Source organism: Hippocampus guttulatus, chromosome 8 (genome assembly GCF_054856545.1).
Source record: "Hippocampus guttulatus isolate MCC_2025c chromosome 8, RoL_Hgut_1.0, whole genome shotgun sequence".
Taxonomy (NCBI): domain Eukaryota; kingdom Metazoa; phylum Chordata; class Actinopteri; order Syngnathiformes; family Syngnathidae; genus Hippocampus; species Hippocampus guttulatus.
In genome coordinates, this window is record NC_141268.1 from 20,597,771 (window position 1) to 20,621,197 (window position 23,427).

A 23,427-nucleotide genomic window follows, 5' to 3' on the forward strand; every position below is an offset into this window, starting at 1 on the left:
ATTTTGAATTGGCTCGCGATCATTTCACGTTTGCGGTTCTTCTTCCGGGGTGTTTTACATATCGACCGTGTTATTGAAAGCCTTTCTACACAGAGTACATTTTGTTCGCCCACTTTAGGAGGAAGTCATATCTGGTTAGGTTACTTGAGCAGCTGCGTTTTATTTTTATTTGCTGAGGAGATGCGCTTCCTCCATCAAACGTGTTAGACAGTCCAAAATTCCGAGTTTTCGGCAAATGCAACATCGCATTAACCGTTAAGTCTTCTCCGACGCAAATCTGTGTGATTGGCTGTTCATTTGAACGATGAAGAGTATATCAGCCAATCGGCAAGCGCGGTTCTGGTCGTTGTCAGCAACCATCCAGCAACCGGGAAGCACCGACAAAAGCAAATTGAAGGCGAAAACAAACGTATTTTAGATGTTTATGTAATGAGGGCTCGCCACAGATATTTTTTTTATATCATACTGCTTTGGTCGTGATTATTGTATGCTGCCATGTACCTCGGGTAAATCCATTTTGAGATTAGCTCCCTCGACAAGCTTGTTAAATGCATGTCGCAGTGAATCGCGAATAGAGACTTTATTCCTGCATGACAAAAATAATTATGCTAACCTGATATTATTGTATCTCCGTGAACAGAGACGGGCTGCTCTTTAAACTTCAAAATGGAAAACCCAAGCTGATTGTGCTCGAGCACGGTAAACAACCATCTCACGCCCAATTTCTGCTTTTTTTCTCTCGGAATAACGTTCAAATTTTCATATTTTGCCCACCACAGGTGTCGAGAGGAATCTTGTCAAGGTCTGAACCCCCATAGCTGTTGATCTGTTGTTTCTTAAACCGTTTTGCACTGAGCAGCCAGGTCGGCTGAACAATGGTTATCACGTTTACCTTATTAACCTACTACTAGGGAAAAAACGTATAAAAAGAGAAAGGTGTGTGATCATGTGTATTTATACACTTCGCAGACACGATGGGGCGAGGTGTTGTGAACCTGGCTATGATTTGCTGTTATATACAGATTTTTAAACACAGTGAAACTTTCAACGATGCAACACAGATTCACTTAATATTTAAACAAGTGTCATAAAAGTGTAAAAATAATCCAACCACTGACTTTTTCAACAGAATTCTCTCAGGCCTCGCCTAACCTACGTCCTCAACTCCAGGCAGCCATCCTGTGCTGACGATGTGCGGGCACTGCATCCGGCAGGGCGACGCCTGGCGGGGCAGCACCCAGGTAATCCTGGAGGTGCCAAGGGACAGGCGGCAGATAGTAGAGCCTCCTTTGCGTCCAGCGGGGCAGCGGACAGAATGCGAGGCAGTCAGACAGCCTCTAAACCAAGGGCGCGTCGTACGGCAGCAGCCGGAGCTGAAGCTGCACCCAAGGTGATTTTCCAGCTTTTGAATGTTCTCCCTATCATCACAAGTGCATATTGCGCATGCTGTGAGAGGGAGAGACTTTCACGGGCAATATTTTACAGTGCACTTTTGCATTAGGGGTAAATGGGTAAGTGCCCAACCAGAGTGATGGCGATGTATTTGATCCTTTTGCTGTCTTTCTTTGCCTCTCCATTATCACATGGGAACATTTCATATTTAATACAGTATAGGAATTCAGTCCTATAAATTTCTACGGTGTATGCGCGTGTTGCAGATTAAGTCAGAATGCCGGAAAAGCAGCTCTACGTCTGCCAAAGGAACATCTGCACAGTCTGAAAGATGGGCTGAGGCATCCGATGCAAAGTCAAGACCAAAAGACTTGCCTGACAACGACGGACTGAGAGACACAGCGGCGTGTTTGAGTGGCAAGCAGGTACCGCGCATTCTCAGCGACGTCCAAACCTCAAGTCATGACCGATACACTGCTGAGGAGCACAGAGCGTCCACGCAGCCTGGTGAGTGACAACTGACCAAAAAAAAAAATGACATTGATGGCACTTTGAAGAGTCATGTCGTTACTTGTGAAATTCACTTTCACTACATCACACAGTAGAGGAAGAAGAAATAGTAAGAGGAGGAGAGATGGAAGAGGACAGACGAGGATGTGATGAAACACAAAGTGGAATATCACCACCCAAAGACAGCAGGTAACGTCTTTGTGTCGTCGTCATTCTCATTATTTTAGCATTGTCAATAACGTTACGCAACACATGACAAACATGCAGACCGCCGCCCTGGGCATGTTGGTGCTAAGGAACTACATTGAAGTGAATTGAGTGGCTTCATTCAAACAAAAGTAGTGCTTTGTCATCATCTTGTGGCATCTGCAGACAATTGTAAACATTTTGGGAAGACGGCGTCAGTGACTTGCATTTTTCTGCCATTTGCGTTCAGGGCTCGGCCCCTATGCGCCGCTAATAGTGCCTTTGAATTGCTACTGTCATACATACCGGTATATAAAAGTCAAGTGTCACCTTGTGGTATGTGGTAATTGACTGGCAGCAATATTAACAGCGGTAATAATGATTTTGTAGGTCTCATGGAGGTCTGTTTGGCTGGCTGGAGCAGCGTGACGTTGACACCAGAGCATCCGTGGAAGCCAAGAAGGCTCAGTGGAGGCAACAACTAAGTACAGATAGGCAACGCAACATACTGGAAATGCAGGCACAATTGTTCTGTTCTTCACATTGTTGTGTTCATTGTTGTGGACGTGTGCCGTAGACGAGCAGGTGGCCCTGAAGCAGCAGCAGCAACATCAACAACGTTGTTGTTCAACCTCACTCGGACTTCAGGTAGGGTGTATGAAATGGGCTTCTTCCTCACAAAACATATCAAAGTATGCCTTGAGGAACTCCTCCCCAAGCTGCTCACACATATTTGGAAGAATGCAAATGTAAAAAAATATCCTGTAAAGACTGATTAGAGTGCCACCTCTCATTCATTGAGTCAGTGTGTCTCAATACTTTTTCTTTGAATACTCTGTTACTTCACCTGACATCAGGATAATATTACAGGGCCATCTTCTTCCATTAAATATTTCTGCCTTGATTTTATTTATGTAGGTAGAGGAGGGACCAGGCAGTGTGTGTTCAGTTCAGCTTGCGGGCTGCCACAAAGAGCAGCCGGCAGCCATCAGGTCCAGCCTCAGACTTGGGGTATAAAAAAGAAAATCACCTCGTTAGGTTATTTTAAAAAAACATCTCAGCAATCTGAAAGTAAAAACATGATTTGTGTGTGTGTGTTTAGGCAGTGACTCCCATAGAGGAGGCTTTAGCATGGGAGAGAAGAGAGGAGCAGAGGAGGCTCTGGCTGGAAGATCTGGACCGACAGAGGGAGGAAACTAGCCAGCGGAGGAAGCGAGAGAAGATGCTGCACAACCAGGTGTGAAAGTAACACAACAGACACAAAAACAAAATTCCCATTTGAGGTTTACTTCAGAACTGAACCTAAAATCTTTCGAAAATCTGTTAGCTCAATGCTAACACACAATGTACCGTAAAACACCATAGCATTAATGTTGAGGTAGTCGAAACACTGTCAGCAACATATGTAGATGGTCAATAGAAGACATGAATATGTTCTTTATCCTCTGTGAAGAATCTTTTTTTTTTTGTGTGTGTGTGTGTGTGACTGCTGCGTGTGCAGAAAGAAGACCACGAGCTGTGGGCTGCGCACTTTGACTCAATGCAGCGCAAACCTGCTAGAGTGACTCTTGCCCCACCAATTTGCCCACCCGTGGACCCACCTGGAGCCCCCTCTGGAGACTGGGAGGTGTCGTCCAGCTTGTCCCTTACGTGGGACGCCCTCAGCAGCTGTGGAGCAGAGAGTGTGGGCAAAGCAAGAGAGGACATCAGCAGCAGCAGATACCCCACCAGGAGCAGGTACCGTATTGTGAACATGTTCTGTGAATAGAGAAAATGTACAAATAAGGAGTTTGTAATTACATATATATGCAGTACATTGGTGGCAAAGCACTTACAAAGAGAGATCATCAAACACCAATGTCATCCATGTGTCATGCACACAGTCATGATCCCATGTTACATTAACAACTGTATACGCCGGCGTAAGCATAAGCGGATCAGAAAAAGATTGGATGGATGAATTGCGGGTGGGTCTGGAATGTATTCCTCGGCAATAAAATGGGTACTCACTGTCATTGAAAGCACACCACTGATGAATGAGAAATCCGCAAATGTGTTTTGTAGCTATCTTCGGAGCATGACTGCCCTGCTGGACCCCGTCCAGATGGAGGAGCGTGAGAGAAGGAGGCAGAAGCAGCTGGAGCAGCAGGTACGTTTCCGCTTCCGGACTTGATGTTGTCGGCCAGCTCATCTTCTTCCCTGCTCTTCATCCAGAGAGACATCCAAGCTCAGATGGAGGAGCGCCGGCAGCAGAGGCAGGAAGAAGAGGCCAGGAGGAGGATGGAGGAGGAAGAGGAGGAGAGGAGAATCACGCTGGAGAGGGACCTGCTGCACAGGAGGTACCAGCAGGAGGACTGCAAGCATCGGGAGGAAAGCAAGGTCGGAAAAAAAAAAATGCACGAATGTACAGAGTCAACACAAGACTTTCAAACTAGGGTTAGGGCTTCAAAGTAGGCTTTCAAACTAGGGGTGTGTGTGTGTGTGCGTGGAAGGAGGAGCAACGAAAGAAACAGGGTGATGATGATCAGGACGACGCTGGAGGAGTGAAGGAGTCAGTGGGAGTGCGTGGTGAGTCGGCAGTGTGACAGCGTCTCTCACATGCACAAACACACATGCGACCCATGCGTAGCTGTCAATCAAACCCTGCTTCTTGACAAGTGTGTGTGCGCGCGCGCGTGTATGTGTGTGTTGTGCAGTGTCACGTCCGGCTGCGGGTGTGGAGGACAAGAGAGAGAAGGCCGTGCAGACAGGTAAAAGATGACTTCATTTGCAATAATTCATCGACGGATCACTAATGCGTGTGCGTGCGCCTGTAGAAGCAGCTCCTCTTTCTGCCGGAACAGAGCGCCCTCCCACTCTTTCCAAATGCAAGAGCAAAGCAGACAAGGAGAACACACGCGCGCCTGGAGGAGGCAAAGGCGACGAGGCTTACGAGGCCTTCGCCAGGACGGAGAAGAAGAAAGAGAAGATGAGGCCGCAGTGGAACACACACAGGTACAAAAAGCAGTACTTGATGGCAGCCATTTTCACCAAAAGGTTTCAGACTTGTCACTATTATGAAAACATAAGTGACAGAAAAACAATTACCTGGACGACCGGCGAGTGAACTTCTGACGTAGCAAATGCATCCTGAAAGCACCATTTTGCAGAAAGTGTGTGACGTGTTTGTGATTCTGCCCTCCGTCAGCGCGTGCTTTAAACTGTTAGACGACACTGCGGTTGGAGTTTACTGTTGAATTAAACACACAACAAAAAGATTAACACACATTCTGTATTTAATTCATTCCAACCCTGCAATATCTTTGGGGTTTTCACAGCGTAGGCATCGGACCATGGCCAGCCGACCCCCCTCACCCTCCCCGGTGGTTTTTGTTCGACAATGACTGGGTTTTAACAAACCTGAAAATACCTTCACTTAAGTCCATTTTGTCTTCTTTTGCCCACGCAGGCCAAGCCGACGCTTCGTTCCCGCGTCGGAACGTTACCCGGCCACGCTGCAAAGGAGCAGACGGGAGAGTCGACTCAAGAGGCAGGAGGAGGTCCTCGGTCTCCAGCACAGGAACTGCCTCCCCACAAACCGACAGGAGCCGCGCAGAGACGCAAGTCGGCCTCCGAGCCACAAAGTGAGCGCTACTGTGACGACGACATCAGAGCGCCGACACGATGGCGTCATTGTGTCTGCATCCAATAACGCAAGTGGGAACAATGCAGTGCCGACCTGGCTGCAGTGGACTAAACCATGTCAAAACAAAAGCAAACGCTGTGCAATGTGATGTACACAAACTGTAGAATAAACATGAAAGAATTAGAGGTGCAACAATGAACTGTTTAATTGAAAAGTAATTGAACTATTTTGATAATCATTGAACGACCTTCTTAGTTCGAATTTCAGCTTCTCAATCAGGGTGACTATATCCCATGACATGATGGTACGATGCCACTAGTATGACGACCTTCTCTTCATTTTTGTTTTTTGCTTGCAGGAGGATTCAAACCGTGTGAGTGTTTCTGCCAAAAGGTGAGGCATACACTTGATGTGAGCACACCAGATGTACCTTTAGTGGCTCCAATATGTCCTCCACCTCCTCCAGGGGGCGCTCTCCTCCCATCACACAGCCCTCCCTCCAGTACATCCCGTACATCCGCACCGATGATGTTGTCCACCGAGACCCCATCGAGACGGCCGACGCTCCGCCTCCTCACACGCACACAGGTATACTCACGCACGCACACATACACACAGACATACAAAGTGTTACTGTTGTGTGTTACCGGCGACCTTTCCTTGTCATCAGCAGCTTCACGCTCGACGCTCCCTCCTGACATCCCCTCATCCTCCTCCCCTGCGGAGATCCTCGTCCTACGAGGCACCCAGCGACAGCAGGAAATTTTGAGGGGCCTAGCGCAACTACGACAGGTATCACACACCACCACCACTACTGCATGAATTGAATCAACACAACTACACAAATCGAGTCAGAACAGCTTCACAAAATGGAGACAGCACATCTACACAAATTGAGTCAAAACTATGCAAGTTGAGCCAGCTCAACTTCAAAAGTGACTGTTTTGTGTGTGTGCATGTAGGGTTTACTTCAGAAGCAGAGGGAGCTGAAGGGTGACCTGCAACGTCATGGCAACGAGCGTCTGGTTCCCCCCAAATGTTAAAACATTCTTCCAGAAACACAATTTTTTGTTCTTTGTGTCAAACTTTCAACTGTGGTTATTTTACAGTTCTTGCATAGCCGGTCGAGGCCCCACACCATGCCATCATGACCCGCCAGCATGTCCAACAATGCTGATTACACAACAATGTAATTCGCTGGTTTTTGTGTGAAAGGCAATAAAATGGCAATTCTGCAAGATAAGTGCGAAAGGGGATATCCTGTATCTCCAATCATTTTTAATTGCATTTACTTAATTTATTTTAGTTGGAAATAAAAGTATAGGCAAACAATTCGATGTTGACTTGTACTCGTTTTAGTGCAAGTTGCCAATTTTTACTCTGGTGTGTTGTACTTTGCTCACTTTACGGTGAGTCGATATTTCTGTTGTCTTGTACATTACACGCTGTACTCATTCTAGAGCTGGATGTCGACTAAATGTCACGCTGCCAAGTGAAACTGGCTTCAGCGGCTCGTGTTTCAATTTGGGGGCTCCAAAAAGCCTTCCTGTATGTTTTCGGGCATGAAATGTCTGCTTTAAGGCCAGATGGCAGCGTGCAAGAATGGCAGCGTTCATGTTTTTTTTCCAGGCATGGCTTCTCGATTTTTTTTTTTTAGTCAAAATAATTGTAATGTTGCTAAGTTAAATAGCTTCAGGTGCTGAATTTAAAAAAAAATCCAGAAATGTTTTACCAATCTGCCAAAAATACATGCTTCAGTTTTTGTAGCAATCAGACAAAATCGCTGACAATTGGAAATGTCAAAAATGACACAAAAATTTCAAAACTGAGCCAAATGTTAAATTTCACAGCGCAGCTTTTGTTTACTAAAGTTTTAATAACTGTATGTGATTTTAAAAAAACAACAAAAAAACTGATGAACAGTAGTAAAAAAAAAAAACATAAGTTAAAATCACTTGTCAAAAAAAACCTCTCTGGGACAAAAACATTTTTTAAACATACAATTTGCAGTCCTTGTGAAGGTCCATTCAAAACGTTTCATCTGTAGTTTTTTTTTTCCGTGAACAAACACGCATCTCTGCATTTGCATCATCCTAGAAGTAATGACGACAACCTTTTTTTTTTAAACAATGTATGGAAAGAAAATTCACAAAGAGCCTGCGGATTTCAACGTGTCAGAGCCGCCGAGGCGTTGTGATGAAAACCTGTGACTTTCTGGTAAAAATAATTTTAAGATCCTCTTGTGCACCGGGCCTCTCCTTGCAACAGCGTCCTCTACAGTCTGAACAGGTCAACACACCTGTCGAGATTGCTAATTGCCGAGGTGATGAGATATAGGTAGCTCGGTAACAGGGGTTCTACATGCCATTAAAACGCCCTCGCTCTCCTCCTCGCGGCCAGTTCCAATAACCGTCGTACCCCCCTGCAAAGCGTTGTCCCACCTGTTGTCTCGGAAAGCCCCACGCGGGGTTCCTGCTTGGGTCTGAATAAAAATTGTAGTGTTGAGGGTGCTGCTGATTCGGGTACCGGTGGTTCTGATACTGATGGTTTTGGTACTGATGATTCTGGTAGTGGCTGGCGCCCCTCCATCGTTGGTGTTGTTGGACGAAATTGGAAGGGGCACGGGACAGACTCTGGTGGGGGCGCAAGTCCACGTCTCGCTTTGGTGACTGGTTCTTATCAGACTTCGTGAATCTGAAGGAGGGATGAGATGCCATTCAAAACAAAATTTGGGAGGAGGATTTACTTGTTGTAGAAGCCTTGAAAACACTGGATTTGAGCCAGAATGGCAGACTTCCTGCATTGGTTTGCGTGTGGTTCGAAAGAATTTTTGTGGGTCAACTCCTGATAGATGCGTCTACCCAAATTTCATGTTGTTAGGTCAACCCTCTGAAATGGCCAAATTTACCTCAAAATGGCCAAGTGGACTCACAAAAAAGTCTTGAAGTGCCATGCTTGAAAAGACATTGACCATTTTGTTTTGGAGTCGCCGTTTTAGGAGCATTTCCAAGGGTCCTTCATAAACACATCTAAACCAAGGGATTTCGTGGGGCGGGGGGGGGGGTATTCACCCCCTGAAGCCAATTTCACTCAGCAATGTGTAGCTTTTTGTATGCATGTCTATCATTAGTAGACCCACCAAAATGTATCAAGAAGACATGCGGGAAATGAGATAAGTAGTAATTTCGGGCCTGGGTCATTTTAGTGATTTCCAGGAGTCTTTCGAATGGATTGAAATTTCAGCCCCTGAAGTCAGTCTGACTGAGCACCATGAAATTTGGTAGACAAGCCTATCATGAAAAGACCCACAAAAAAGTCTCAAGAAGCCATGTCTGAAAAGACACAGGAAGTCTGCCATTTTGGTTTGAATCAGCCATTTCTAGTTCAATTTGGCCACTTTTGATGGTCCTTCAAATCTTTTGATAATTCAGCCCTCAAAATCGGTCTGAGTGAGCAGTGTGAAATTTGGTAGAGATGTCTCTACTAAGTAGACGCACAAAAAAAGTCTCAAGAAGCCAGCCCTCTCTAATAAGACACAGTAAATCTGACATTTTGGCTCCAAGCACATTTGGAAAAGGGGCATACGACTGACCTGGTTGCCTCGCCCTCCTGAGGGCAGGCAATTGGAGTGGAGGAGATCCTGTCGTCTTCTTTTTTTGAACTTGAAGGCTCCACCTCTTCTCGCCTGTCATTGGTAGAGTCTACAAGTGTGTTCTCATTGGCTGGCGGCACTGTTGCTCCAGCCGATGAGACTTTGTTTTCAGTGTCAGAAGCCTGTTGTTGGTTCCTCTGCGCTCGCAGATGCGTGATGGCCATGTGCAATATGTGAGCGTCATTTTCCCCGAGGGTGGTCTCCGGATTTTGCTGCTCCGAGGCGTAAGCGAGGCTCGGGTCGGTCTGAGGAGACTGCTGCTCCACGGTGCCGCCGTTCGTGTTGTCATCGCCGCTCAGCTTCCCCGCGACTCCTAAAGATGGAGGAAATGCATTGTAGGTATGTCTGAAAACATGATGGAACCTGCAATGTTGGGCAGTATGAATTTCAAACAAAAGACTCCAAAAAATAAAATATCTGATGAGTTTCATGTTATGATGTAAGTTTGATGTTTAAACGGCATAAATTTCACATCATGGCATGATCCTTTTCACATTATAAAAAGTTTCAAATTCCAAGATAATTTTCATTTTGTCACGCACTAAGTTTCACATGATGTGATTTTCACATTCTGATGTGATACAGAAAGTCTTCACATTTCAATTTACGTTTAACGTTCCGACACGAGTTTTGTATTTTGGCCGAATGCTGAAGTCACGTTGGTCATGTGTCAACGTTTTCATGTTGAAATATTTTGATACTGAACTTTTTTTGTTGTCCGCGCATGGCCCTGGTATGCTTTTGTAATTTTGAGGTGCATTTTCACATTTTGCATCCGTTTTTTTGACTATAACCTCTACTGCCGGACAACCATGAATGAGCCGGACGCACCTTTGGCCGTGTGCAGGTCCTCCGCGATGCTCTGCTTGTTGCTGTCGTCGCGGTGGCCGAGCAGTGCATCGAAATTTTTCAACATCTCGTCCACGGCGGCCGTGATGATGCCGCTCTTGGAGAACCGCATGAAGTCCAAGATATGCACTGAAGACAGAAAAAAAAAAGTGAGCGAGAGAGAGAGAGATGATAATGAACTATTCAATAAGTACACTCCTCACAATTTAATTTGGGAAATTGAGCTTTGAGGCGAAGTTTCAGGATGGACCTAAAAAATGCAGTGTACCCTTTCCAGAGATGATTTTAATTTGACCTGGTGTATCCAGGTGTCAGAGATGTTCACTCGGACAGTTGAACAAACAAGACTCAGGAAGAGATTGTCTTTTCTGCCGGCAGGAGGCGCAGTTTTTTACGAAGCCACTCCTTGTGCACTCACCAACTGACACCTGACCCCTGCAATCTCTGCCGGCCTTTTTATTGATTGTGTATGCAAATTACAAGCGCTATATCAGAAAAACACTCCCCTTCTACACATGTCACACCTCTCAACCCAGCCCATCGATACGCCTCTCAGAGGCCAAAACATCTCTCGGTACAAACAACGGATAACTCGTTACTTCAATGGGTATTTTTCACATGAAGTGAGACACTGTAACAAACCAAAGATATCTTATCATGTTGCCCTCTCAAAGTTGAACCTTCCTGCCGACATTATCAGTTAATGAGGACTTGGCTTTCCTCAGCTCAAGTTGCACTTCTTCCTGTGTGCTCCACTGTGTGCAAGTCGTGAGAACATACCGCTCGAGGTCAAGCATATGCTGAAATGATACTTTAAAACATGATAATATTAAGTTTGTCTTTCTCCATCACCAGGCCCAATTGCATTTTTTGCACATATTTGTATTTGCTGTTCTCAAAGACATGCCAAAGAAAATATTCTGCGCTCCTAAAAATTGGAAGCTACCTCTGAGGAAAACGGTGTGTCTGAAGCGGGTGTTGTGGGCCTGATGTTGGATGAGACAGTGGAGGTCAGGCGACGGCTGTTTGCTGTTGTCACAGTGATGCTGCGGCAGGACCTCCACGATCTTCTGCTGGTGGTGCTTGAGGATGACGTCCAGCAGCCCGGCGGCATCTCTCCGGAACCTGACCGCCAACAACACCGAAAAAGCGACTCGTCACATTACTTGCGGTCACACAAGCACAAATTTGTGTCATCTTGGGAGTCCAGCACTCTTCACAACGGGGACACCAACGTTATCAAAGCGGAATCCAAGGAGAGCAAAAAAACATTTATGCCATAACAGCCGTAGTAGAATTCTTACCTGGCCTGCTCTTTCAGCTTCTTGAGGGGTTTGCTATGAATCTTCCACCTCCAAACATTTTCCGGAGAGTTGCGCTGCTCCAAAAGCTCCATGAGGCCTTCCAGTTGTTCTGCAATGACAAACCGGTCACCAGCCGAGGCGTGGCGAGGAGACAGCGTCCGTCCTTCCCCCAACGGCGCATCCTACCAGGAGTGACCAGGTCGGGATTGAGGACGAGGTCTTCGGACAAGATGCAGCCGCCACACACAAACAGCTGCTCGTACCCGGGGGTCTTGAAGTCGTCCACCGTGTCAATGCCCAGAAAGATCACCGACTGGTGCTGCTTGAGTGAAACCAAACCGGGAATCTGAAAGCAACAAGTCCACAAATGTAAGGGAGTTGGGTGGGGGTATTTTAGCAGTGACACAAAAAGAAATGGGACATTTTGCCTCTAATGGCATTTAAGAGTTAATCAGCTTCTTTGCAGTGGTTATTCAACTTAAAAAAAAAAAAATTAATGAAGCCCGTTCCACACACCAACATGAAATATGCTAAGCGTGTCCATCATGCGCAACGACAAACAACAAAGGCCTCAGCTTAGTGGCGGCATCAACTCGCAAATGTGCCGTTTTGATCACCTCGTGAATGTGCTCCGCTATGTCTTTGTTCTTGATGATGACCAGAAGTTTGCGATCAGAGACTTCTTGTTTCAAGAAGGAAACAGGATCCTGCTCTGTGAGACCTTGCTGGGTGAGGTACTCCTACAACAACACACCCATACACAGAAAGATATTAAGTGTCTTGATAACATTCCACAGAAAGTGTGGAAAAGAAGCACATAGAAGAATCTCGGATGGCCAACATTTTGATAACTACGTCTATGAACTTGACAACCGTACCACCTCATTGTCATTTCAAAGCTACTTTGATTTCATGACCATAATGTATTACAGTATTTATTGTTGAAATGTTTTAGTATTAAAAATTACACGCTACACAGTTGACTGTAGGAGAGAACTTGATTTCAGAAACACGCTTTACTAAAAAGTAAACTGACAAAAATGCTTTAAAAAAAATCGCAAGACAAGCAAACTCATACGAATAATAGTCATAAAAGTGCAGTTAGTGCGATATATAACGGCTTACTTCAGTATGATAGTAGTACAGTTTTACCAGAAGGCGATAATGGATTTAAATGCCGCAAACGTACTTTATTTGCCGATTTCAAAACGGATCCACGGAGCGGAGGAAATTCATGTGAAGGGTGGAATAACAGTCCCGCGCAGCGCATTTTTGACAGGCTAGTCCAGCGAGAAATGGCCAGATTACCGCAACGGGCCTGGTTCTGTCTGTGCACCACAACGACGGCGGCGTTACCTTGACGTTCCTGACCAGCTGGTCGTCCAACTGGAAAGCATGCACATAGAACTGCACCATGGGGCTCTTCTGGACATCCTTGATGATGTCGTACAGGTTGCTGAGCACCTCGGGCTTCAGTTGCCTGATGACGCTGCTGAGCGTCTCCGCCGGCGGGATAGAGAGGGGGTCCGAACCGGGTTCTGAGCCAGACTCCGGCGCTTCTGTCGGCACGCTGGACGTGGAGATGCTGTTGGGCTGCGTGGACTGAGCGGGGGAAGTCTGGTGGTTAGTGCGTGGGCCGACAGACACGGGTCGAGGCGCGCTGTGAGGCGGCGGGTCCGAAAACTGCCCGCCAGTCACAGTTAATCGGCTTGCTGCGTTTTCGCTCGCTACCTCAGCTCTTTCTGTCCCGTCCTCATCTGTTCCTGCCCTGATGCTAGACACGAAGGCACTGATGGAATTGGCGAGCACTAACTCGGGCTCGTTGCTCAGCTGGGGGTCGTCATAGTCCCGCAACATGCTGCTAATGCCATCCTGGAGCGAGCTCACATAGCCCTGAACCGGCGGACACGGGTGGTACATAGACACGTACTGGGAAAAGGGCATCACCACCGGGGGGGCAGCGCTCAGCGGCTCGGGGGCATGGTCAGGGCGCGCTTCGGGGAATCTGCAGGTAATGCTCTCCTCCTGCAAGAGGTGATGCAAGTCGGCCGAGAAGTGGCCCAGGTGTTTGTCCAGGATCTCGTCAATGCCTCGGAGGGGATTGGGCGGCGGCGGCAGAGAGACTGAAAGCACGGCACACTCCTCCTCTTCCGAAGACACAGTCAAGTCGACCACCTCCATCACTTCTTCCTCCATTTCTCGTCTTTGCTGCAGGCTGGATGGCGCGGTGCTCGCCAAAGCAAACGCGGAGGAGTCCGGATCGTCTCCGCCTTCAGCGACGCGTTCTGCAGTCATGCTGCTTGGTGCAAACGGCTCACAAGAGGGTTCTCTCAACGCATCAGCTGCAATGAGAGACGGCAACAAGAAAACAGCGGGATGGTAATGAGTAGGCGTGTACCCATCAGAGTTTTACGCTGCCGATCCCGATCATCCATATGTGAAACACCTCGCGATCATGTGGATTACTTTCGCATTTTAAAATTTCAGAGCTGCTCACTAACAATTATTTCAAGAACCGATTCATTTGTTGATTATTTTTTTCACTAATTGGGTCAGCCAGGGCTGCATCAAAGTGGAGGCTGGAGAAAAAAAAATTGTGGAAAAGTGAACAGATGAGGAAACAAACCTGCACACTCCCCGGAGGAAGGGGGCGCAACCTGCTGCTGGCGGTCCATATGGCTTCCTTGCTCTTGAGGCGGCGACGACTGAGAATGGGGGGCTGCGGATGGAGGGGACAGGTACCCGGTGGGAGAAGGGGGGCGGCGGGCTTCCAGAGGCGCTTGACGACGAGGGCTGAGCTCGGGGGAAGGGCACCGAGCAGGTGAGGCAGGGGGGCTGGGCTCGGGAGAGGGGGCGGGGCTAGGGGAGGGGCTCAGGGGCGGGCTGGCCTTGGGGGACGTGACGGAGCGGAGTGAGGGCGTCTGGTCTGCTGCGGGCGCCATGACGAAATGGAGGCGGGGGTCCTGGGGGAGGTTCCGTTCCCTCTGCGTGTACTTCTCGGAAGACAGACCTGCACATATTTGATTTCAGTCAACGCTTTCGTTGAGCCCACAGACCTCCAACAAGGAAAACATTTATTTTGTCTCCACTCTTGACACATCAATGGAGTCAACTAGGGCCCAACCAGTTTGGCTATTTTGAGAGAAAACTATATATATTTTAAAAAAACACACACACAATGACTAAAATAGCATAATTTGTGCTTCCTTAATGCTGACTACAACAAATATGAATTACAAGCAGAACATCTGAGCGTTTTACAACAGTTTGCCTATTAGTATTTTATGACAGAAGAAAAATCCTCAGTAACTATATTTACAATTATGCCTACAACCTAGAAAAAAAATGGCCATCTCGACATTATTGACTGGTACATTCTTTTCATTATTTGGATTCTATTGTTGTACTTTCACTTTATTCTTACCGCATTTTTGAGACCAGCAGTTATAATAGATGAATCGTGATGTCATCTGATTCCACAAACGCAGGGACAAATATGTCTCATCATAACACAGGGTTGTTTTGATTGAGCGCAGCAAAAAACATTCACCTGTTATGGGGATGAGTCTCCACGGGATGTCCTCGTCATACGCTCTCCTCCCCACGCTTCCTACTCCTCCTCGCGGGTCATGGTGATAACTCTCTCCGCTGAGACTGAATCCCTCCAGACTACTCACGCTGCCCGTCATCTGCTCCTGCACATGCACAAGATTTAACGGGAGTGAGCGCGCGCGTGTCTCCAGGAGAGCGCACAGAATCATCCAAGAGGGCCTGGAATCCACCTCCAGATCGTCCTGCTTCCTCAGGTCGATGTCACGGTTGGCGGGCAGGCCCATTTTGGCAGCTAGCCGGTCAAACGGGGACAACTCGGCCTGGCCCTCCGCGGAAGCTTTGCCGCTGTGGCTTCTCGGCGGCGCGTTTCTGGCCGTCTGCTTGAGACCTGGCGGCAGACACACATTAACTTGCGTTGTTTGGAGCGGCGTTAGATGGCTTCAACGCAGGCGGCGTTCAAGCTACGTTCCGAGTCAATGGGAGTGGAGCCATTAATGCAGAAATAGTACGCGGGAACCCCAAAGTCAAATGTTCCGTCCAAGATGGAGAGTGACTTAACAGACAACCATTTTTTCCTATAGGAAATCAGTTTAAGCGTTTAGTTTATTTATCGGATTTAGTTTGATGTATTTCTTCTCCCTTACTTTAGATAGAAAATAAGAAACAACATTAGGAACACATTGCTTGTTCGTCAATTACCTCATAGGTACTTCCAATTATCTACTATAACTTCATTATCTTTAATCATAGACATTTTTTTACATTTTAATGTTTTTACTCTACCTTTATATCTGTATACATTTTATCTATTATAGAATAATTCTTTCGATTTTATCTACCTGAATTTGAATTTGATTGCTGTATTCTTATTTATTCAAATCAAACTACTGTTTAAACTTATCGTGTAAGGTTTTGATAGTTTTGTTTCGTATTCTATTTTTTTCATCCATTTTATTTGGAATTCATTTGAAAGATTTTAATTGTAATTTAACACTTACTTTATTTGATGTTTTTGTTATGAATGAATTTGTTGTTCATTTCAATATTTTGTGGGGAAAAAACATCTACTTATTTGACTATTTTTCTAATTTATTTTCATTTTATTTCAAATATCCTTTTCATTTGTATTAGGCTCATTTGAGCGCGCAGCCAGTAATATAAGTGTAACAAGAAGTTAATCAGTCTTCATTCTTCAATATACCAAGGCTTGCACTCGCCTGTTAGCAGTTTGCGAAGTCTGCCGGCGAGCTCCGAGCCATCGTCCTGTACGTCCACACCCATCAGACCCACTGACTGAATGAGAAAGGCAAGAGAGCCGGGGAGGGCCGGGGCTTGCCCACCTTCCAATGATAGGCAAATGCAAACACGCACGCACGCATGCACACACACAAAAGATGAGACCTCACAAAATAGGTGCACACGACGTTTCGATTCAAGTTGAAACATATGGCGTGCCCTCACCTGCACTCTTGTCCAATTGGGATGGCTGGTATAAGGACTTCAAGTACTTGAGTGCCAGCTGGGCTGCCCTCTGCTCCATCCTTCGCTCCGATGCCGGTGTTTTGGTGTCTTCTCGCGCCTCCTCTCTCTTCACCTCATTCTCGGCCTTCCTCTTGCAGGTCATCACCAAGTCCGCTAGTTCCTGCAGCTGAACAAACCGCCGCACAAATTAGTCGCCGGGTAAGGCTTGCGCCTGAGGTAAATAAATGGCTCCCTCAAATTGATGGCTCACTTTCCCATCCCAATTAAAAAACATTAAATTTAATTTTAAAAAAGTAGATTTTTTTTAAATGGTTATTATCTGCATTTTCTTTGCACTATATTTATAATATTGTTGAATATTATTCCAAAAATGGCTCCCATCGTTGATGTGCAGTTGTGCAATGAGTGGAATGAACACGTGCTTGGTAGCTAAATGCATTATGGTTACCTTGTTAGCGTTGCTGCCGGCGCCCTCTCGCCCCTTCCTGGCCTTAACCGCCGGAGGCTCCAAGCGTGCGCAGTGCAGCTCCACCATCTTAGTGGCGTGAGACACCGCCAGCTGGTAGCGAGCCGGATTGTGAAGGTACATGCGCAGAAAGCCGTCCATGTTCAGCCGGTGGCGTTTGGATGCCGGATACGCAGCGGCCGTCTCGCCGGCTTTGACGTCGTATTCGGGCATTTCGTATGTTCGCACCTATGGGTTTCAGGGGGTGTTAGAGTGGCTCGGACAGTGGGGTTCACAAAATCGTTTGAAAAGGATTATGTTGTATGGTTTTGAAAAAACTCATACATATTTATATCAATATGGAGAGCGGCACGCCAATTCAACAAAGATACTGGTACCTTGCTGTTTGAATGCTCCCACTTACTTTTAGACCTGTCCCGATGACAAACCTTTTAGGACGATATACATCCTCATGGAAAACGAACAGACTTTTTGGGGCTGGAAGGGATTAATGGCATTTCAATTTATTTCAATGGGGAAAACTAATTTGAGAATTTTGAATTAAAATTGTAAGTCAAGGTACCACTGTACTTATGCTTACATGGCGGTAGGATTCCAAGGGGGTTCAAAAATTACAGGTAAGGGGAGCATCTGCGTTAGCGAGGTGGTTAAGGAGCACCTTGCCGTCCTTCTGGCCGACCAAGTACTCTTGTGCTTGCAACTCCACGCCGGTGGAGAGCTCCGAGGAGGGATTGGCGTGGCTCCTGATGAGGGCGTGATGAAGTGCTGGGATAAAGTGCTTCAGTCCTGACATCGGGCTGTTGCCGAAGCCGCCGCAGGAGGACGTACAACTGGATGCTAAACTCCCAGAAATAAATACATAAATTATTACACAATTCATTGAAAATTTTGTTGTACATTCTTTCCCCTACTGTACTCGTATGTGTTTTATATATATTGGATAGTTTCTTATTTTCCTTCCCTACTATTTAGGAATTGTATTTATTGTAAATATTTTCATTTTATTTAATTAGTATTCATTTCGATCAGGTGGCTCTGGTCCTAAACTCGAAATAGAAATAGTAGTGGTGGTGGTGGTGGTGCGTTCCGCACCGGATTTGTCCACATCTCTGCTCTCGGGGAAGACGAACAAGGCCTGGAGACGTCTCTTCCAACTCTCCCCTCTCTCTGAACACATTACATTCGGAACAGTTATCACTGCATTATTCTAAGTGGCATGAGTTAATGCGACTGTCAGGCCTCCTACCGGGCGCTGTGGCCATCTGAGCGCTGGACAGCAGGAAGAGGAAGCCTCGCTCAGTCAGCGCGCTTACCAGAACCTGCATGAATAGCATAAACACAGAGTTTTTACACAAGAACTATAAATGGTTAAAAAAAAACAACTAACAATAATTAGCATAATATATTTGGGTTTTTGGTCTAATATTTTGTTTATAGATTCTCACATTTATATCCAATATTTGTTTTACTTTTGGATTATTTTCTAACACAATGGACCCCCCCGCTATCTGCGACCAGGTTGGCCCGGGAATAGCAATGACGCCAATTGAAATGCATTGAATACATAAAATATTTAATCCTCCCAAAACACATCTTAACATTAAAGGTGTTTTCCATAAACCAAAGTGTCTCACATTAGTGTGAATGTACACAATTTTAAAGAAAAAGGAAACGCTGCCACCCACCACTCTCTCGTCCTCGAGCTCCTGCAGCAGCCTGCTGATGCTGTTCATCGAGCGACATCTGTCCACCACCTCCAGCAGGCTGCAGTGATGGCCCTGTGTCACAACTACACACAAATGGCGATGACATCACGTGATCTACTAGACAACGGGCAGAAATGAAATGACAATGCCTGCACGCTGCGTCACCTTCCTTGCTGCTGTCATAGAGGTTGTAGAAGAAGAGCTCAGGTGGGAGCAGCTTGGCCACTTTGTCCAGCCTCATCAAGCGTCCCAGCTTCAGCCTGTCGGGTCTGGAGGAAACAAGATAGGTGACAAAAAGGACACCAGATTGGTCTTTGGCTTGCTCGTGATCAAGTCAGGTGAACCGAGTTTTAACATCAAATAAAACGGGACTATTACGGCCATTGAAACCTGAACGCACGCAAAACCATCAGGTGCAACCATGTGCCAGTGGGAAAACAAAAAAAGAGACTATTTGGGTGAAATGAAGTAAAGGCAGACCGGGAGGAACAATTGTAACATAAACATGGACGCACACAACATCGTGGAGCAACCACATCAGTCCCGACTGCAACTGCAATCCTCTCCACCCGGGCTGAACAAACAATTGAATAAAAATCGACATCACAAATCAGTAGAATAAAATTTTCAAATTGCAAAGGCTACAATAAAAAGACAATTATATATATATATATATATATAGAGAGAGAGAGAGAGAGAGAGAGAGAGAGAGAGAGAGATTTTTTAACTCAAAACCATTTATTTAAAAAAACAATTAATTTGCATTTTTTGTAAAGAGTCATAATTAACAAGTTATTTGATTTACAAAAAAAAAAAAGAATGAATAAATAAACAAATATGTAGCTTTTACTCCGTTTTATTTGATCATTGCACTGACCACAATGGTTGATGATAATGAGAAATTTTTCAGGACTTTTGGTCATGTAACTCTTGAGTGGGCCGGATCAGAGAAAAAGTTTGCCGGATGTGGTGCCCCATACTTTTTCCACCCGTGTGGATCGAACATCAAGTTGCCGCTGGCAACCACTCACATTTTGTGTGGGAGGAAGGGCAGCCATGACGAGCGCAAGGAGATGGGGAAGAGGATCTTGTCGTCATGCACCAGGTCGCCGCTCCACACAGTGAACTGCGCCGGCTCTGAAGAAGAGACCAAACCCGTGCGACCATTTCGGACCACCTTGCAATGAACGCCTCGATCAATGAAATGAAACGAGGGCGATCGCTCACCTTTCCTGGCCTCCCCCGGCCAACTGTTCGCCCTGCGCCACAAACACAGCATCTTGTCAGTATGTATGCTAATGCAGAAATGTACATCTATACTCATTCATGGTCATTTCATTTAAACGTCCCTGTGAAGTAATGATGTGTCAGCCCAGAGCCAGACCCACGCCACGAGACCAGGGGCTCGCAGAGGCGTTCCGCCTCCTCCCGGCTGAGGGATCAGGAGGGCCGACACTAAAACGTTCCTTCGTTGAGCCGCAGACCGGGGGACACACCAGATGTTTCTTTGAGCTTGAGGCCGGAATCAGTCAAAAACTAAATACAAACTTAGTCCAGAGGCCGAGGTGCAGGCTGGTCACAAACGAGTTTTATTCAATCAAAACCCGGAGAGGTACAGATGTGCACATCGGAAAACTCTGAAATCTCCCGAGACTAGACACAGGTTTTATAGCGTTATCAGGGGCCAACCCCTCTCGTTTCATTGGCTAGTCTCTACGATCATTTATCAATTGTAATAGTATCATAATGCGTTGTGTAATTCTGATTGGCTGTGGCCTTCTTTGTCGGCTAGATTTTAATGGTATCTATAAGCAACTTCATGTCACGGTTCTGATTTATAATGGTATCACAATAGCTTTATTTTTAAAATATAATAGAGGCCCCTACCGGTCCTTTGTGTGATTGCACGTGGGTTTCAGATATAACTATATCCCCGTAGGCATGGCAACTCGATGCATGCGAGTCTTTAGATTTAATTGTGTCTTCGTCGGCTTGGCAACCCGATGAAATCACTGAAAACGAGCAACAGTCATTACCGGTACGCGTTTCGCTCATCCAATGATGACCATCGCGGAATAGCTAACAAGCGTCATCAATATACATTTTTCTCCTTGCTTATGCATTTGTTTGACATATTCATTTCTCTGCTTGACAACCATATGCCTGTTTTCCTACTTACTATGATTAGGTAACGTATTTCCATGAAACTAACAGCTATAGAACAGACACTACAGTAACTTCAGAGAAATTTTTTAAACACATTATTCATGTTTACACATAACTGCTGAAACACGTGCTAAGACTGAGAACTATGCAGTACTCAATTGTGGGGATTTTCCACCATTTCATTTTTCAGATTTTTTGGGGGGGGGGGGGGCAGCACCATATTTGCTTTCGTCGGGTGTCTGAAGAGGCATTGCAAATGACAAACTCTTCTCAACTACCTTACCCGGATCAATAAAATGAACTGTTGTTACCTGACAGGGGCCAAAGGCATGCTGGGAAGTGGCGCGTCTTTGCCTTTATAGTGGTAGGACACCACAGCATAGGGGCACACCTGGCGGGGGCGCTCTTTCAGCTCATCAAAGTCGTACTCGTAAAAGTAATGCTGCAACGTGAGCGCATGTCTGACACAAAAGCCAATAAAAACATGATGACCAGGCGAGCCTTTGCGGTTGTTTACCTGGGTGTGCTCAAAGGCCCGGTAGGAGTTGACGGAGGTGACCTTGCTGAAGTTCTTGGACAGGTGGCTGTCAAAGCGGGGCGTGGGGTCCAGCACGTTCTTGATGTTCTCGTAGATGCTCTTGACTTTCCCCTTAAAGCAGGCATGCGCCCTGATCAGCGACCGCGTCGCAAAAGGCGGTCCGCGGGTGACCCACGGGACGACTCACCTTCATGACTTTGAAGACGATGATCTCGCCGGAGGCGCCGTGGTGGAAGGGATGAACCTGAATTAAATCGGAATACCTGCACAAATACACTCCTGCGGAGGGAGATAAGGAGAGAGACAGGCGCGACAGACACCGAGAGAAAGAGACAGTCAAAGACTGCAGACAGAGCGACAAAAAACAGAAGGAGAGAACCACACACACAAAACCGTAAAGGAAAATTTGATCCATGGCTCGCACCTTTATTGGGGTCTCCCAGCGCTGACTGCCAGTTTTGACCCACAATCAGGCCTTTCTCACACAGCCATTGCACCTACAACACACACACAAAATTGAAAATAATGCATAAGATGAAGACGATTCCGTATAAATATTGCATAACATTATCACGCTGCTTACTTTGGCTTCTTCGGTCAAAAGGAAGCAGTAACTCTCCTCCAGCTCCTTGTCTGTTCGGCCCTCCGCCTTCATCTCCCTCCTCTTCTCCACAAACTGACACACACACATTTAAAAAAAAAGATGGGTAGCCACATTATTTTTCTATCAGAGACCATCACGGAGGTAATATAGTCGAGAAGATGGCTCGCACCTCCCTCTCCAGCTGTTCACTGTGGACCAGTCGGGGAGAGCTGTAGGTGAAGCAGCCTGCCGAGGCCGCGTCGACGTGGCCAGCGGTCAGGATGGTCATCACGCCCTCGTACTCTCGCGACTCGCCAGAGATATGCTTCAACAGAGCTGCACAAATAATCATAAGAACTAGAATCACTTACATTTGTAAAGCACCTTTCAAGAGAAGACAGTGATGGACACTCGTTCTTAGTGGGAACTATAGAACACAATCTTGCAGAATGACAGTGCCAAACTCGTTCTGCATATTCAAGAGTTTGACATTTTTATATTTATATATTGAAACCGTGTATAAGGTTGCAATGACTCGCAATAATATTATTATATTTATGAATACTTGGTCATTGTGTCATCATAGTGGTTCTTCGAGCGCTCAGTATATTTCTACGGTAGGTGGTACTGCGAGAACGACTGGCTAAGATTAGTTATCAATTTATCAAAGGATGAAAGTAATGTTGATTAAAGTCACGCGGAAAAGCTCCAAAGCTAGCTGTCTAGCATCGACGTGCTTGGTTTTTAAAACGTTTCAATTTGAAGGAAAATTGTAACACTAGTCAGTTGCTCGGTCTCGGTCGGCTACTTGACCCACCTTTCTTCTCCTTCTTGGGGATGTGGAATTTGTCGGGCTCTTTCGGCATGTGCCTCTCGTGGACGGGCAACGGTGCTCCCGGGCCACCGCGGCCGCCTGGAAGAGTCTCCATCCGTTTGATAAGAGGATCCCCGAAAGAAGGAAGGAGCGCGCTCGCACACTCGCCATCTTGCACGCTAACACTAGCCCCGCGAGACTCCGATGATACCCTCCTCGGCGGTGGGTACGGCACCCTCCGCGTCACGCCGTATTCCATCGGTCCCGGCCCGGTCCTCACCCTATCCGTCCGCCGTCCGCGCAGCACCGCGACACCGCCGTTGTGAACTTCTTCTCGTTGGGATGCGCGTTAGTGTATCATTGGTATAGTTCTCAACACAACAGACGCCATGTTTTTGCCGTGTACTTCTTCTTCGCTGAGATGTAGTCGCAGTTTGAGTGCAGAACGATACTCTGCTCCCATCTATTGTTCATGTCTTGTAACTGCAAAACCGCATTTCAAAAAGAGAGTGCTTAGACGGGTGGATGATGGAAGGAGTCATTTACATTTAATTTTGAGATTAGTATTTTAGATAATGCTATTTGATTTGAAAGTATTTTTA

At 46.3% G+C, this 23,427-nt stretch overlaps 2 protein-coding genes and 1 long non-coding RNA gene across 8 annotated transcripts; 1 reads left to right on the forward strand and 2 right to left on the reverse strand.

Moving 5' to 3' along the window:
• Positions 1-332: 332 nt before the first annotated feature.
• Positions 333-6,964, forward strand: ccdc66 (coiled-coil domain containing 66). 4 transcript variants are annotated; one of them, XM_086118623.1, is made up of 21 exons: positions 333-506; positions 641-699; positions 780-802; positions 1,130-1,390; positions 1,659-1,899; positions 1,995-2,091; positions 2,479-2,573; positions 2,666-2,736; positions 3,007-3,099; positions 3,191-3,325; positions 3,590-3,825; positions 4,153-4,237; positions 4,303-4,467; positions 4,581-4,656; positions 4,785-4,838; positions 4,905-5,082; positions 5,537-5,711; positions 6,072-6,106; positions 6,180-6,301; positions 6,384-6,505; positions 6,676-6,964. In XM_086118623.1, the coding sequence occupies exons 1-21, from the start codon at positions 496-498 to the stop codon at positions 6,754-6,756; spliced, it is 2,415 nt and encodes an 804-aa protein (XP_085974749.1). In that variant the 5' UTR covers positions 333-495; the 3' UTR covers positions 6,757-6,964. The 4 variants fall into 4 exon arrangements, with proteins under 4 accessions (XP_085974749.1, XP_085974750.1, XP_085974751.1 ...); XM_086118624.1 differs by having other exon boundaries at positions 6,387-6,505; XM_086118625.1 differs by having other exon boundaries at positions 1,998-2,091.
• On the reverse strand, positions 3,698-5,582 carry LOC147201782 (uncharacterized). Its single transcript, XR_015101683.1, has 4 exons — positions 5,498-5,582; positions 5,176-5,317; positions 4,099-4,442; positions 3,698-3,846 (listed from the first exon to the last, which is right to left on the reverse strand). It is a non-coding gene; the product is annotated as an uncharacterized LOC147201782 (long non-coding RNA).
• Positions 6,965-7,569: 605 nt separating the features above from the next.
• On the reverse strand, positions 7,570-23,220 carry tasora (transcription activation suppressor a). Of its 3 annotated transcripts, XM_086118618.1 has the most exons (29): positions 22,829-23,220; positions 22,202-22,347; positions 22,012-22,104; positions 21,853-21,925; positions 21,616-21,707; positions 21,408-21,539; positions 21,202-21,332; positions 19,952-19,983; positions 19,756-19,861; positions 18,890-18,993; positions 18,704-18,807; positions 18,265-18,337; positions 18,111-18,185; positions 17,677-17,855; positions 17,001-17,246; positions 16,532-16,718; positions 16,288-16,410; positions 15,301-15,458; positions 15,069-15,213; positions 14,145-14,528; positions 13,250-13,860; positions 12,875-13,120; positions 12,136-12,258; positions 11,705-11,864; positions 11,519-11,627; positions 11,161-11,339; positions 10,197-10,343; positions 9,306-9,678; positions 7,570-8,407 (listed from the first exon to the last, which is right to left on the reverse strand). In XM_086118618.1, the coding sequence occupies exons 1-29, from the start codon at positions 23,082-23,084 to the stop codon at positions 8,071-8,073; spliced, it is 5,124 nt and encodes a 1,707-aa protein (XP_085974744.1). In that variant the 5' UTR covers positions 23,085-23,220; the 3' UTR covers positions 7,570-8,070. The 3 variants fall into 3 exon arrangements, with proteins under 3 accessions (XP_085974744.1, XP_085974743.1, XP_085974746.1); XM_086118617.1 differs by having other exon boundaries at positions 12,875-13,860; XM_086118620.1 differs by lacking the exons at positions 19,756-19,861; positions 19,952-19,983; positions 21,202-21,332; ... (4 more) ...; positions 22,202-22,347; positions 22,829-23,220 and adding an exon at positions 19,240-19,292 and having other exon boundaries at positions 12,875-13,860.
• Between the last annotated feature and the right edge of the window lie 207 nt (positions 23,221-23,427).